The sequence below is a fragment of the Pongo abelii genome, chromosome 2 (genome assembly GCF_028885655.2).
Source record: "Pongo abelii isolate AG06213 chromosome 2, NHGRI_mPonAbe1-v2.0_pri, whole genome shotgun sequence".
In the NCBI taxonomy this organism is placed as follows: Eukaryota; Metazoa; Chordata; class Mammalia; order Primates; family Hominidae; genus Pongo; species Pongo abelii.
In genome coordinates, this window is record NC_085928.1 from 106,473,350 (window position 1) to 106,490,195 (window position 16,846).

A 16,846-nucleotide genomic window follows, 5' to 3' on the forward strand; every position below is an offset into this window, starting at 1 on the left:
ATATCTATGCATAAAAAATTAGTGTGACATTTTTGCAAAAATAGTTATTTTCTGACTTTGATTTGAAAATAGACTTTTATCTCATAACTAATAGTTCTCTTTGGGGAAAAAAAATATCGTACCAAAATGTATAGTTCATAATAATAGTACCCTGGTCTGAAAGAAAAGCAGGGGGCCGGGACCCGGGGGCTCAAGCCTGTAATCTCAGCACTTGGGAGGCCGAGGCAGATGGATCACCTGAGGTCAGGAGTTTGAGACCAGCCTGGCCAACATGGCAAAACCCCGCCTCTACTAAAAATACAAAAATTAGCCAGGTGTGGTGGCATGCGCCTGTAATCCCAGCTGCTCAGGAGGCTGAGAAACGAGAATTGCTTGAACCCAGGAGGTGGAGGTTGCAGTGAGCTGAGATTGTGCCACTGCACTCCAGCCTGGGCGACAGAGTGACTCCATCTCAAAAAAAAAAAAAAAAAAAAAAACACTTCATTGCTAAAAATATTCTGCAAGCAAGCCAGGATGGTGGTATGTACCTGTAGCCCCACCCGAGCTACTTAATAGGAGGGAGGATTGCTTAAGCCTAGGAGTTTGAGTCCAGTCTGGGTAACATAGTAAGACCCCAAAGACCCCATCTCTTAAATAATATTCTGCAAGCAAATGACTTTGTTAAACTTCACACTGCAAGAACAGAGCCAAGAACCTACCATGTACCCTTTACTTGGATTTATTGTTACTGTTTTGCACTTTTGCTTTATCATTCTCGTTATATTTACATATACTTCCTTCCCCTTGGATTATTTAAGAACAAACTGCAGAACTCACACCTCTTTACCCGAAGAACTAGGCATTAGCACATTACAAGAATATGATGATAGAAATCAGAAGTTAAATGTTGATGAGATATTCCTGTCTAATCCACGAACCTTATTTCATTGTCATCAGTTGTCCCAACAGATTCAACACATTCCTTTCTAATTTTTTTCTTCTTGTCTGCAGTTGAATCTGGAATCATGTTAGTTTTCATGTCTCTTCGGTCTTCTTTAATTGGAACAGTTCCTTAGCTCTTCTTTGTCTTTCATGACCTTAATATTTTGAATAGTATGGGCAAGTTATTTTTTAGAAGTCCCCTAATTTGGGTTTGCCTGGCATTTCCTCATAATTAGATTCAAGTTACACATTTTTGGCAGTAGTACTATGTAAATATGATGTGTCCTAAGTGCACCACGTCAGGAAGCACATGATGTCACTAAATCACATTATTGGTGATAATAACTTTCATCACTTGTTAGTGTCTGCCTGTTTTCTTTACTGTAATTTTTTTTCTAATTAAAAAAAACATTTATTTTATTTTATTTGTTTATTTAGAGACAGGGCCTTACTCTGTCACCCTAGCTGGAGTGCAGTGGCACAATCTTGGCTCACTGCAGCCTTGACCTCCCCAGGCTCAAGCAGTCTTCCAGCCTCAGCCTCCCAAGTAGCTGGGACTGCAGGCATGCACCACCATGCCTGGTTAATTTTTTTTTTTTAATAAAATCTTGCTCTGTTACCCAGGCTGGAGTGCAATGGCACCATCTTGGCTCACTGCAACCTCCGCCTCCCAGGTTCAGGTGATCCTCCTGCCTCAGCCTCCCGAGTAGCTGGGATTACAGGCATGCACCACCATGCCTGGCTAATTTTTGTATTTTTAGTAGAGATGGGGTTTCACCACGTTGGCCAGGCTGATCTCGAACTCCTGACCTCAGGTGATTCACCCACCTCTGCTTCCCAAAGTGCTGGGATTACAGGCGTGAGCCACCGCGCCCAGCCTAATTTTTTTTTTTTTTTTTTAAACAGGGTCTCACTTTGTCTCCCAGTCTGGAGGGCAGTGGCATGATCTCGGCTCACTGCAACCTCCGCCTCCTGGGTTCAAGTGATTCTCCTGCCTCAGCCTCCTGAGTAGCTGGGATTACAGGTGCGTGCCACCATACCTGGCTAATTTTTGTATCTTTATTAGAGACAGGTTTTCACCATATTGGCCAGGCTGGTCTCGAACTCCTGACCTCAAGTGATCTGCCTGCCTCGGTCTCCCAAAGTGCTGGGATTACAGGCGTGAGCCACCACCCCCTGGCCACCTGGTTAATTTGTGTATTTTTTTTTATAGAGACAGGGTTTTGCGATGTTACCCAGGCTGGTCTTGAACTCCTGGGCACAAGCCATCTGCTCTCCCCACCCTCCCAAAGTGCTAGGATTACAGGCATGAGCCACCATGCCCAGCCTCTGTACTGTAAAATTTATATTTTTCTCTTTGTAATGAATAAGTAATTTGTGAGGAGATATTTTGAGGCTATGTATGTATCCTGTACCTAATCCAACTTTCACCTACCATTTTAGTATCTAAGCAAATAGCTTTTGAATAATTTTCTGGTTTCCAAGCCAGTTGAAATGTGTTCTGCTGCATCTTATATGAAAGTCACATTTTATGAATCAGAAATTCCCTTTTGCACATTTTAGGTCAAAAATACCAGGGAGGCCGGGCATGGTGACTCACACTTGTAATCCTAGCTCTTTGGGAGGCAGAGGCGGGAAGACTACTTGAAGCCAGGAGTTTGAAACCAGCCCGGGCAACACAGCAAGACTGCATCTCTACAAAGAAAAAAAAATAAAAAATTAACTGAGTGTGGTGGTAGTCTTAGCTACTCAGGAGGCTGAGGCAGGAGGAAAGGCAGGGAGAAAGTAAACAGGTGTGTGCAAATGAGACTTCCATTATGCATATTATTCGCGATTAAATCTCTCATTATTTGTGCCCTTCACTGGAAAAAAAATTTACCTTTAATTGCACAGATCATTTATAAACAGACTGTTCGGGAGTTATGCTCCAAAGCCCACAGTGACAGAGATAGTGTGTCAAAGGGACACAGGAGTCAACTGAGAGTTCCCAGTAGCCAACACTGGAAAAATTTGAGCAACAAAATAAATAAAGTAGTATTGAATTAAAGCTCAGTGGACGAGACTGATCGTGGTGGCTCACGCCTGTAGTCCCAGCTACTTGGGAGACTGAGGCAGGAGTATCACTTGAGCCCAGGAGTTTGAGACCAGCCTGAGCAACTTAGTGAGACCCTGTCTTTATAAGAATAGAATTGTCTGGGCGTGGTGGCTCACTCCTGTAATCCCAGCACTTTGGGAGGCCAAAGCAGGTGGATCACCTGAGGTCAGGGGTTAGAGGCCAGCCTGGCCAACACAGTGAAATCCCGTTTCTACTAAAAATACAAAAAATTAGCTGGGCATGGTGGCACGCGCCTGTAGCCCCAGCTACTCAGGAGGCTGAGGCACGAGAATCGCTTGAACCTGGGAGGCAGAGGTTGCAGTGAGCCGAGATTGTGCCACTGCACTCCATCCTGGGCAACAGAGGGAGACTCCATCTCAAATAAATAAATAAATAAATTAGCCAACTGTGGCGATGCACACCTGTTGTCCCCATATACTTGGGAGGCTGAGGGAGGAGGATCATTTGAACCCAGCATTTTGAGGTTACAGTGAGGTGTGATTATACCACTGCATTCCAGCCTGGGCAACAGAGCAAAACCCTCTCTCTTAAAAATTAAGTCAAAATCTTTGCTGGGTGTCATGGCTCACACCTGTAATTCTATCACTTTGGGAGGCTGAGGTGGGCAGATCACTTGAGGTCAGGAGTTTGACATCAGCCTGGCCAATATGGTGAAAACCTCTCTCTAATAAAGATAAAAAAATTAGCTGAGAGTGGTGGCGCACACCTGTAGTCCCAGCTACCAGCTACTTGGGAGGTTGAGACAGGAGAATTGCTTGAACCCGGGAGACAGAGGTTGCAGTGAGCCAAGATTGCGCCACTGCACTCCAGTCTTGCCGATAGAGCTAGACTCTGTCTCAAACAAAAAACGAAGAACAACTCCCTTCATTTTCATGTAATCTTATTTATTTCCTCAAGAAGGGTAGATCTTTTAAGACTTTATTCTTTGCAGTTACAAACATACAATAAAAAATTTAGTGGCTTTAGTTTCATAAAAATGGAATCAAACCATATGAATTTTAACTTGCTTTTTTTACTTTATCATCTTAGAAAACTCTCTGTCAGTATATATCAAGCTTTCTTTTTAACTTGGTCTAAAGTAGTGGTCTTAACTTTTGGTCACATACTCAGAATTCTGATAAATTCTGTCTCTTTGTACATTAAGTTTACATCTAAAATTTTGTAGCAAAAGTTTAGTTGTAAAACATGTAATTTTGAGAATGTTTTACTTTTGCCACATAAAAATAAGTTACCTCATTCTGCTAAATGTATCCAAATGCTTCTAAATATATAGCATTTTGGTTTCCATCATCTAGTTTAAAAATATACGAACAAGCTGTTCTTTATCATTGGAAATTTAAATTCTTCTTTTGAGTCCTTGAACTCTTATTTCCATAACATGTCTCAGACTTTTATCCTAATGTAATACATTTTTATGCTTGAAAGTTTTTTCTTGATTGTGCTAATATGTTTCTGCTACTAAATATGTATGTAAACTTAAATTTTAATTTTTAAAGTTCCTGTGACAAAGGTTCTGTGTTTTAACTTGGTCCAGAGGAAATTTATCAGTCTATCACATGTATTATGTTTTTTTTTAAATCTCCCTTCATTTTCACTTAATCCTATTTGTTTCCTCAAGAAGAGTAGAGACGGGGCTTCACTGTGTTGACCAAGCTGGTCTCGAATTCCTGGCCTCAAGTGATCCGCTCACCTTGGCTTCCCAAATTGCTGGGATTACAGGCGTGAGCCACTGTGCCCGGCCCACATACGTTGTAATTTTTAATGTTATTACTATAAAAGTTGAATTTGATTGGAAATGCTTTTCTTATAACATGATGGGGTCTGTTATTTTTCTCAATTAAATCATGGGTCTGTGGATCAATATTTCTTTCTCTGATTAAATAGGATTGAGCAATTTTTCCTGTTTTTGTAGCTATCATAGTGAAGAAACTCTAATCACATAGGTAAATATATGGGAATAAAACTTTTTTTTTTTTTTTGGGAGATGGAGTCTTGCTCTGTCGCCCAGACTGGAGTGCAGTGGCGCGATCTCAGCTCACTGCAACCTCTGCCTCCCAGGTTCAAGCAATTCTTGTGCTTCAGCCTCTAGAGTAGTTGTGATTCACACGCCACTATGCCTGCTAATTTTTTGTATTTTAGTAGATACGGGGTTTCACCACGTTGGCCAGGCAGGTCTCGAACTCCTGACCTCAAGTGATCCACCTGCCTCAGCCTCCCGAAGTGCTGGGATTACAGGCTTGAGCCACTGCACCTGGCCAGGTTATTTTTTATTTTTTATTAAGAGATTAGGACTATAGGCGTGTGCCACCACACCCAGCTTATTTATTTATTTATTTATTTATTTTTAGAGATGGGGTCACACTGTGTTGCCCAGGCTGGTCTCAAATTCCTGGACTCAAGACACCCCTCTCTCTGCCTTAGCCTCCCTAATAGCTGGGACTATAGGCATACCCTAGGGTGTCTTGGCCTTTATCTATATTTAGCTATTAGATACTTGTTATCTTCCTGTATCGGTAACACGAAGTGCTCTCATTTCTTTTATTACTGTGTACTATTTTACAATATTATAATGAATCTGTTGGTGGACATTTGCTGTTTTTAAGCAATGCCATAATAAACATTCTGTTTATATTCACTTTTTTATACTTTTATGTCTCTTTGTGAACTAAATACCTAAAACGGATTGTTGAGTTGAGTATTGCAGAATTTGATAGGCTGCCGAATTGTCTCATAAAAAGGTTATTCCTATTTACATTCCCCCAAATGATGTAATGAAATTACCCTTGTCAATGCTGGTTATCAAATTTTAAAAGGTTTTATCACTCTAATAGCTGCTCTTATACCACTCGCTGGATATCAGTTTTTGTAATTTCCATTTTCTTATAATATGCATTCTTTAAGGAAGCAAGTTTTTAAAAATATGCATTCTTTCTTGAGCGAGGAAGAATAAATCTTATAAGCTTATTGTGTGAATGTGAAAGGGAATTTACTTAAGCCAAATGTGGGATGGCGCATATTTATGGCATCTCTCTGGATAAGTAAAATGCAGTTTGTGAAGACTTAGCAGGGTATGTGTTACATAGCGGGTATTTAATAGAATTCTATTGTCTTTCCTTCCTTATTTCCTTCTTTTATTTAAATTATATTCTGGTTTTGGACTGCCTTGTTCTTTTAGATTGTTCTCTTTGGCTGTTCCCCTTAAGTAACAGAATGAATGATCTTTTCAACGAGAAGCTTGTGTGAAAGATTTCTGACTTGTATTTATGAGGACTAAGGGGTTAGACAACATGTTTGTGGTCTTCCAAAGTAAAATCTTGCATTTTTTATTTTAGTAGAGTATATTGTAGATATTCATCTTATTGTCTTAGGAATAATATCTCTGAATTCTTGGGGTCAGCAAGGTGACTGCAGAGCTAGGCTGGTTGCTAAAATGTTAGATATAGTCAGAGACTTTCAGAAAAAGTTGTACATCCTCAAACTGATCTACATAGTCAATCCCCAAATTGATCTATATAGTCTTATATGCAATTGCATATAAGATCCCATCAAGAATTTTAATATAAATCAAAAACTGATTCTAAAATTTATATGGAAAAACAAAGAAACAAAACAAGGCCAGGCACAGTGACTCACGCCTGTAATACCAACACTTTGGGAGGCCAAGGAGGGAGGATTGCTTGAGGTCAGGAGTTTGAGACCAGTCTGGGAAACATAGGGAGACCCCGTTTTTCCAAAAAGTAGTAATAATGAAAAATTAGGCAGGCGTGGTAGCATGCACCTGTGGTCCCAGCTACTTGGGAGGCTGAGGCGGGAGGATCGCTTGAGCCTGAGAGGTTGAGGCTTCAGTGAGCCACGATCACACTACTGCACTCCAGCCTGAGTGACAGAATGAGACCCTGTCTCGAAAAAACAAAACAAAAACAAATGAAAACATTTTTTGAAAAGACCCAAGTTGGAGGGCTCATATTACCTTATTTAAGACTTAACGGCTGGGCACAGTGGCTCATGCCTGTAATCCCAGCACTTTGGGAGGCCGATGCAGGCAGATCACCTGAGGTCAAGAGTTCGAGACCAGCTTGGCCAACATAGTAAAGCCTCGTCTCTACTAAAAATACAAAAAAAAATTAGCTGGACGTGGTGGCACGTGCCTGTAGTCCCAGCTACTTGGGGAGGCTGAGCCTGGAGAATCTCTTGAACCCAGGAGGTGGAGGTTGCAGAGCGTCAAGATCATGCCACTGCATTCCAGCCTGGGCGACAGAGAGAGACTCCCTATCAAAAAGACTTACTGTACAAATACAGTAATCAAGACAGGATGGTATTGGCAAAATGGATAGACTTACAAATTGATGGAACAGAACAGCCCGGAAATAAACCCAAATGTAATATGGTCAGTTGATTTTTTTTTACAAAGGTGCAAAGGCAGTTCAATAGAATGCAGATGACTTTTTCCACCAATGACTCTGTAATAATTAGGTGTCAGTGTACAGGAATAGAAACTTAGACCCACATCATTACACCATATACAAAATTTAACTCAAAATGTACCATAGGCCTCAACGTGAAATGTAAATATGAAAACTATAAGACTTCTAGAAGAAAACATGGGGAAAAAAATCCTGTGACCTACTTCATAAAAATTAAAAACTATTTGAAAGGCACAGTTAAGTAAATGAAAATACAGTATAAGTTAGAAACAGGGAAAAAATTTTTACAAAATTTATCTGATAAAGGAGTGATATTTGGAATACATAGAGAATTTTCAAAACTCAATAATAAGAAAATAAACAGTTCAGTTTTAAAATAGTCAAAAAATTTGACCATTCAAGTCACCAAAGAAGACAAAGGGATGGCAGAGAAACACATGAAAAGATGGAGATACAACTAATTTCCTTAAAATTAGGGAATGAGATACAACTAATTTCCTTAAAAAAAAAAAAGAAAAAAAAAAGGAGTCCTCTGCTTCCAGAAGTACAGCTGGTTACCTCCATGCAGTCTTCATTCAGAAGCAATGATGGTACCCTAGATTTCCTGTGTGGGAATTAATAAGTAATTAATAAATGGCCTCAGCTGGGCATGGTGGCTCACATCTGTTATCCCAGCAGTTTGGGAGGCCAAGGCGGTGAATCACCTGAGGTCAGGAGTTTGAGCCCGCCTGGCCAACGTGGTGAAATCCCATTTCTACTAAAAATACAAAAATTAGCTGGGCATGGGGGCGGGTGCCTGCAATCCCAGCTACTCGGGAGGCTGAGGCAGGAGAATTGCTCGAACCCAGAAGGCGGAGGTTGCAGTGAGCCGAGATTGCACCATGGCACTCCAGCCTGGGTGACAAGAGCAAAACCCCATCTCAAAAATAATAATAATAATAAAACAAATGCCCTCGTGTTCTTGGAGCGTTTGATTTGGATTTGAATTGCTGATACCAAACCTGTGTTGCTCCATGATGGTTTTACTGACTTTGATGGTAATCTTTGACAATTTACAGAATTAAAAAGATTTAGACTTGCTATTATGAAGGGCTCTCCTGTGGAACTGATACTTTACAGAGCTTGGGTGCCCTAGGAATTAATGATTCTGTTCTGTTCTGTTTCTCGGTTTCCTTTTGTTAAATCTTTAAATTTTGAACAGTTTTTAATTGCTTTAACCTAATGCTATGAAGAGTGAGAAAAACTCCTTAATAAGACAGTGGTTGGATCTGCTTTTCATTTTTCTGTCTGTCACAATGGGTAATTATTTGTCATTGTTGCAGATACTCCATCTTCTAAACCAACACTGCTAGCCAATGGTGGTCATGGAATAGAAGGGAGCGATACTACAGGTAAGTGATTCCCAGGATTCCCCAAATGTGTAGGTGATGCACTTACAATGAACACCTTGATAATCTCCTTTGAAGAGCATTATTAATGGAAGCATATGAATTATTTCTGAGGGTGGTAGTGTTCTTGTTGGAGGTATTTAAACCCAGGACCTTGCCATGTAAAATCTCCAACAATGGAAGGAGAATAATGAGTTTCCTTTGATATTTTTTGAATATTTATTGGAGCTGTACCACACAAGAACTGGATCAACCTTAAATACTTTTGTAGGTGCAGAATAATAATCACCAAAATATGTTACATGGGAGGAATTTGGCCACTACAACTCTTTGAAACAGCAGGTCTGTTCCCTGAATCACATTGCATTTAGCTTTCTACAGTTCAATGTTAGGAAGCCAGTGAGCAACAAATTAGGAGTTATTTATTTTGCCCCCAGTGTGTTTCCTTTATCTTTCCCTTAACTGTTGCTTTTGAAATTTACTTCTAACTAAACTCTTAGCTCTTTACTAGGGTTTTGATATTCTTTCAGTTAGCACTGAGTTCCTGTGGGTTCCTGTCTCATAACTAGCACCAACCCCCTGCCCCAATGTCTTTGTAGTGAGCAAAATTCTCAAAGCAGTAGCAGAAGTCCCAGGGATATACTATATAAATATTTTCTTAAGTAGCTGATGTGAGAGTTGTGTGTTTTATTTTCATAAATACCTGCATTTACTTTGCAGTTGTGATCAGGCCAACACTGCTAACCCAGATGAGCTGACTTCTAATGATCAATCCCATTGTTTCCTGCAAGTGTGCTCTTAACTGGGCCATACATTTGATTCATATTATTGCAGTGGAGGTAGTTACTAGATTTGTCATATTTCTGTATTTCTCTTATATGCATACCTCAGCTATGAGAAGCCGTTCTGTGAGGCACCACAGTATTTCTCTGTTTCTAAGGTTTCCAGAAAGCTTTCTGTTAGCAATAGCAGCTATTCTAGGGTTTATTCTTTATTCTATGACCATAGGAAAGTTGTATATATCTTTATACATCAGATTTTTTGATGACCAAGTTCTTTTTGTTGTGAATGTTTACCAAGTGACATTTACATCCTTATTAGCAACTGAATAAATTAGGAACTCTTTACTTTAGAAGCTAGAAACAACCAGAAATGCCACTTTATCTTCCAGTTTTGTGAATTGATGTTTTTGTATTTCTTTGATAATCTCAGTCAAATGTAGTATTGACTTTCTGTGTCTGTTTTGAAAGCAGTCATCTATGTGATGTGGTTTTTAAGAAAACATTTATGCAAATATCCCTGTGATTAAAGGAGAAGTTTGAACATGAACTTTTAAAAAATGAGTAAATTCAGCTTTCTTTAAGCAGGAACCAGTTAACCAGGGTAAGGAAAGCCTGGAGGGGATTGATTTGATTAGGCAGTTGAAAGAGTGGATGCCATTTTCATCCAGGAAGGATACAACTACAAAAACAAGAGTAGATTTCTTCTCCAGTAGGAAGTCATGCCTGACCAGAAGAGACTCAAACTCTGTGTAGCAGGTGCTTACTGCTGCCAGGTCTTAGTAGTACAAAATAGAAGAGTAAAAACTGTATCCTGGCCCTCACTGTTTCAGGATTCCCTTGTGACAAAAAAGAACCTGGCTCTTTATGAACTACCCAGTGGCATTATGAGAGTAGGTCGTTCTGTTCTTGGATACCTCTCTGCCCTTATGTAGCATATAGTTTGCACACCTGGGTTGTTTGAGTTCTGAATTTAACCACTTAACTGTATTAAAATAGATACTTGGCCGGGCGCAGTGGCTCACGCCTGTAATCCCAGCACTTTGGGAGACCAAGGCGGGCGGATCACCTGAGGTTGGGAGTTTGAGACCAGCTTAGCCAATGTGGTGAAACCCCATCTCTGCTAAAAATAACAAAAATTAGCTGGACGTGGTGGCACATGCCTGTAGTCCCAGCTACTTGGGAGGCTGAGGCAGAAGAATCACTTGAACCCGGGAGGCGGAGGTTGCAGTGAGCTGAGATCGCACCACTGCACTCCAGCCTGGGCAACAGAGCAAGACTCCGTCTCAAAAAAAAAAAAAAAAAAAAAAAAAAAGATACTTTACTGAAAATATGCATGTTTTATTAGGGGAGGGAAGGTGGAGGGAGGGGATGACAGTGCATGTTTTTGGAGCATGTGGTGACTTCATTCTAATTTGGCCATCACTACCTGGAGCATCTAACTCAATGCCATTTTGAAAATTCCCATTTCTGTTTCCTTCAGAATGTTATCTATAGTCCCGAGAGCAAACCAGCTTCATTAATAGCTTTGGTTTATGAGCATCTTGTGATACTGAACTTGCTATTTACTAATGACCTGTGCTTTTCCACCCTTTCCTTCCCCTTCCTACTTCTTCCTCCCTCTCTATTTTTCTCCTCCTAGAAGCCTAGCGTGTCTCTCAACACTGGGGCTGCTGCAACACCAGACCAGTGATCTTTCCTAAGCACCGTTATACTTCTAAAACCTTCAGCATTTTGCAGAGCTTTGCTTTTCCTTCCTGGACACGATGTAGAAGAAACTGAGGGTAGTTCTTCGGGGCCTATTTCTGCTGATGCCTGAGCAAACAACCTGCTTCCTCTTCTGCTCTGCAGGGTTTGATGGAGCCTCATTTCCCTTTGTGAACACAAAGTGCAAAATGAATTCTTTTTAATTTTAGTAATTTTTACAAAGGTTATCTAATGTCTTTTATTTCTTGTTTTCTTTATGATTTTATCATTTGATTCATTCTCACATTTTTTTCTTTAAATATTTTTAGTTGACCTTTTTCCTTTGGTTTTCAAATGTTCAACATGAATCAGAATAGTGTAACACCAAATGAGAACATGTGTTTTCATAAAGGGGTTGAGGCCACCAGTACTGCAGTGAATTTCCTTTTCTTCTCCCTCCTCTTTCCTTCTCTGAGCTTGCTTTTAGGGAAGGTTAATCTTACAGGCTACCTATGTTTCTCTCCACCTTACTAAAATCTGAATAATGATAGATATTTTAAGTTTTTAAATTGAGTAGTTCTGAGTAATCCTAGAGTATTTTTCCAAATTAAATAATCCTTTATTATTTGCAAGTTGGGCCAAATTTTTTTTTTTTGGAGACGGACTCTTAACAATCTAAGGATTGTTTCAACAGGACTTTCTTATTCCCATTCCTAATTTTTTCAAACTAATTGCTTAAATCTAGAACCAGTTGAGATTAGTACTGTACAATGGTAAGCTTTGATTGTATTTGTAGAAATATAACATAAAACATGGACCATGTTTTGAAATCTTAGAGGAATTCTGGTTTAAGATCTGAAATACTTTAAAGTTTTCTATCCTTTTACTGATTATTCAGGTTCTTATAACCCCCAAGGTACAGATTATTTCAGCTTAAAAGAAATAATTGGCACCATGTTCTGAGAAAGATTTTGAGATATACATTGTTTTTTGTTTTTGAGACAGGGTCTCACTCTGTCGCCTAGGCTGGAGTGCAGTGGCGCGATCTTGGCTTACTGCAACCTCTGCCTCCCAGGTTCAAGTGGTTCTCCTGCCTCAGCCTCCCAAGTAGCTGGGATTACAGGTGTGCGCCACCACACCAGCTAACTTTGTTGGCCAGGCTGGTCTCGAACTCCTGATCTCAAGTGATCCACCCGCCTTGGCCACCCAAAGTGCTGGGATTACAGGTGTGAGACACTGTGCCTGGCCAGATATACATTGTTTTAGATCCCCTGATACAAAACTACTTTTGAGATGGTAAGATTAGAATATCATGAAAGTTTAAACTGAATCCCTGCAGCGACTTCTGGAATTTAGGAAGCATTCCCTCTTCTACAGGGATCTGGTCACAAGGGCTGGATTCTCTGACAAAAATTTATTCTATGGATTCTGGACAGAAGACACTTGAGGGTGATATGTTTTAAAGGAAAGAGGTTATGCTTATCTTCTTAGCAGTTGATAAAATATTAAAACTCTCTTGCCATAGAGAACACACCATCAAATAAAACACAGCCCTTTCCCTTTGGTGTACAGTTATTTATTAAGTTGATTTTTGGGTTTCTTTCACCAGGGAACTTTTCAAAACTGGTAGTAGTTATTTTTAAAAATCATGTTTGACATCTTTCTATTGCTCGTAACCAGTCCCTGTAGCTGTCTAAGTTATGAGTGGAGAAGCCTGGGTATGACTTTCCGTTGTGTACACTCACACTTCATGATTGATATTTATTTATTCTTTTATTTCCATTTGGTTATGCTTATTTTTGTTTGAAATTTGTTTTTTTCAAATATGTTTCCTTTTTGAACTTATAGAATTGTTGAAATTTTCTACTAACAGCCAGCTAAAATTTGGTATATATTAGCTCTATCCATTTCACTTGGATGTTTCATTTTGAAAGAAAGAAATTTTATGTTTCACATATAGTTTTATACAAAGTAGCCAGTCCCATAATGAAATGCTGTATTGCCATAGTGGTCACATCCAAGTGATCCAGTATCTCAATGGTGAGGCAGCCAGACTGGTCAGGGCTGCTTTGTTGAAATGTGATGATTTTCATATGCCTTCTTTCTCTTTCTCTCTCTCTTTTTTTTTCCTTTTTTGGCCCAATGTTGAAGATGTAGAACTTTGTTTTTAAATAATGTTTTTATAAATTCATTCGTATACCTAAGTTTGTATTTTTTGTGACTTTAGACTTCAACAGTTTGTATATTGGGACTTTTAATGTGATTACTGTACTAAATAAATTCCACTAATAAACATCTTACATTAACAACTTATGGACTGGATTTGGTTGGGGTCATAATTGTTGAAATATAATGTTACTAAAACACAAGTTGGGTAAAGACTTGAGGCCCAAGTTCTAGGTCTAATATAGCTTCTAATCCCACCCAGATTAATTGTATGGACTTTTAAGTTTTCGTCAAGCATTTTCACTTATGATTTTTTTTTTTTTTTTTTTTTTTTTTTGAGACAGAGTCTCGCTCTGTCGCCCAGGCTGGAGTGCAGTGGCACGATCTCCACTCATTGCAAGCTCCGCCTCCCGAGTTCACGCCATTCTTCTGTCTCAGCCTCCCGCGTAGCTGGGACTACAGGTGCCCACCACCACGCCTGGCTAATTTTTTGTATTTTTAGTAGAAACGGGGTTTCACCATGTTAGCCAGGATGGTCTCGATCTCCTGACCTCGTGATCCGGCCGCCTTGGCCTCCCAAAGTGCTGGGATTACAGGCGTGAGCCACCGTGCCCGGCTCACTTATGATTTTTGATAGTTATTGTAAACTCTCTTTTATCCAGAATTATAAAAGTTAAGAAGTTCAAATGACTACTGATATTTAATGTCATTTGGTGAGAAAGTCACTTGACAGAAAGGTATAAAGAAGTTATTCCAAAAGGAAGTTTCCATGGTATATCAATTGTTGTTAGATGCTTTCTAATACTACATTTATTAATTTCTAACGCTTCATTTAGTTTAGTGCAGTTAAAATTCACATTCACAGTCTTCCTAAAGTGCCTCCTGAATTATCAAATAAAATTTACTACATTCAGTAACATTTAATTTGATAACTTTATTATTTGATAACCCGGTATGCAGTATCTGGGAAGAATTCAACAAAACATGCAGTTCCCCAGCCATTCTGGGTTAGTGTTTGTTTACAGTAGGGTTGCAAGTACAATATGTTGACTGAATTAAGACATTAAAAATATTTTATATCTAAGTAATTTGCATAGCATAAGGAACTTTTTAAGCTTGGCAGACATTTTAGTTAAGAACACTTAATTTAATGTTTTTAGATTTCCTTTTTATTAAAACAGCTCAGTAATCTGTTCTCAGGTTTAAAGCACAGATATACTGTAAGGAATAATTGACCATTAACTTTCTTATACATACCCTAGGTTTAAAGCTTTTGGTAATTGAAGCAATTCTTGAATTTTGTTATTGTCCTCATCCCTGATGCGAAGTGAAACCTGGCTTCATTTGGATTCTTCCTCCTTATTGACTTGATAACATGGTGGGAGGCTAGAGGGTGTTCTAGGCAAAGATACAGGACTGGTCCGGCAGGCACAGAATGTTAGTTTCATTCCTAAATCATGTGTAATACTGGATTATCCTCAATTTTATGTTGATGCTGTTTCTATTACAGTGAAGGTTTAACAAGACTTAACTACAAATTATTTGTGGGATAAAGCTCTGTGCAACCATGGAGGTAAATTACTCTTATTTACAGTGTTTGGGGCTAGACACATTGCACTAAGTGCTGTACAAATGGCAGTGTTACTGGTTGTTTTCATCGTAATTAGAGTAGGTAAACAGTTTATTATTGTGATAACTGTTCGCATGTGTAAAGTCATGCCAGCAGTGAAACAGTAAAACTGCTTTTTTAGAATATCATGACACAGAAGGTATTCTGTGTGCTTCATCACTATCTCATCTGGTAGGATGCAAAGGATTTAGCATCAGAAAAATGCAAAAGCACCAAAAATGTGAAATATTAACAGATAAATAAATCTGTGGTGTGTTAGAGTCTCTGAACAGCTTTTGGAGCCATGCTGTAAATTGGCATCATAACTCACAAGTGGAGCCCAAACATAAGCTGCACATTATGTTGCTATGTATAGACATAGCAAGACATCCATCCCAACTCCACCAAATTCCTGGAACAAAGTTTTCTTTTCTTTCATTTTCCAGATAATGAGTTGCATGCTGGAGACACATCAGTAAATTAACAGCACCTAATGTTTCTTAAAGTTTTTTTGGTTCATAGTTTTCTAATAAAAATACAGAATTTCTTTTCAGAAAAGTCCACATATACCCATATACAAGATGTTACATTTACTTTTAGAGTGTTAAGACTCCATTGAAGCCAGCTCATGGACTAGAATCCTTTACTAAGCCAAGCATTTAATTATACTCTAAGCCACGTTATTTCAATTTCTTTTGGGGTTTTGTATTGAATAAGACAAAATAGCTTCTTCTTGAGCTTTAAGTGAAAATATAATTCTGATTTTTTTTTGTTTGTTTTTGTTTTTGAGACGAAGTTTCGCCCTTGTTGCCCAGGCTTGAATGCAATGGCACGATCTTAGCTCACTGCAACCTCCATCTCCCAGGTTCAAGCGATTCTCCTGCCTCAGCCTCCCAAGTAGCTGTAGCTGGGATTACAGGTGCCCTCCACCATGCCCAGCTAATTTTTTGTATTTTTAGTAGAGACGGAGTTTCACCATGTTGGCCAGGCTGGTCTCGAACTCCTGACCTCAGGTGATCCACCTGCCTCTGCCTCCCAAAGTGCTGGGATTGTAGGTGTGAGCCACCGCGCCCAGCCTCCTGATGTTTTTGTTTTGTTTTGTTTTGTTTTTTTTGAGATGGAGTTTTGCTCTTGTTCCCCAGGCTGGAGCGTGGCGCAATGGCACGATCTCGGCTCACCACAGCCTCCACCTCCTGGGTTCAAGCAATTCTCCTGCCTCAGCCTCCCGAGTAGCTGGGATTACAGGCATGCGCCACCACACCTGGCTAATTTTGTATTTTTAGTAGAGACGGGGTTTCTCCATGTTGGTCAGGCTGGTCTTGAACTCCCAACCTCAGGTGATCCGCCCACCTCAGCCTCCCAAAGTGCTGGGATTACAGGCATGAGCCACCATGCCCGGCCTTTAAAGAATCTTTTAAAAACCTATCTTAAGTTCTAGTTACTGAGCGAAAATCCACACTGAGGCAAGGGCTTTGCATGTAGGTAGTTTATTTTGGGAATTGGCCCCAGGGCACAAGAGTGGGATACTGGGAAAAGTGAAATTAGAGGAAAAGACAATACAGTGAAGTATGACTACTAACCTAGTCACTGCTGTGGGCAAAGTGGGCTTAAGTCTTTTGAGGGCCTGTATAGAATGCCTCTCAGTGTTCGCTACCTGAGTATCTTGGTTATAGAAGTGGATAACATTTATTCACCATTTACCATCTCTCATTGCTTAACACACTTTTTTTTTTTTTTTTTTTTTGAGACACAGTCTC

At 39.6% G+C, this 16,846-nt stretch overlaps 1 protein-coding gene across 49 annotated transcripts in view; it reads left to right on the forward strand.

The window, feature by feature from the left end:
* Positions 1-16,846, forward strand: part of MAP4 (microtubule associated protein 4) — a 228,772-nt gene that overhangs the window by 96,175 nt on the left and 115,751 nt on the right. For 40 of the 49 annotated variants that reach the window (XM_054550401.2, XM_054550373.1, XM_054550374.1 and 37 more), the window contains 1 exon segment: positions 8,784-8,852. The exons of 7 other annotated variants lie outside the window; for them this stretch is intronic. In XM_054550401.2, coding sequence (XP_054406376.1) covers positions 8,784-8,852 — 69 coding nt within the window. 49 annotated transcript variants of the gene reach the window in all.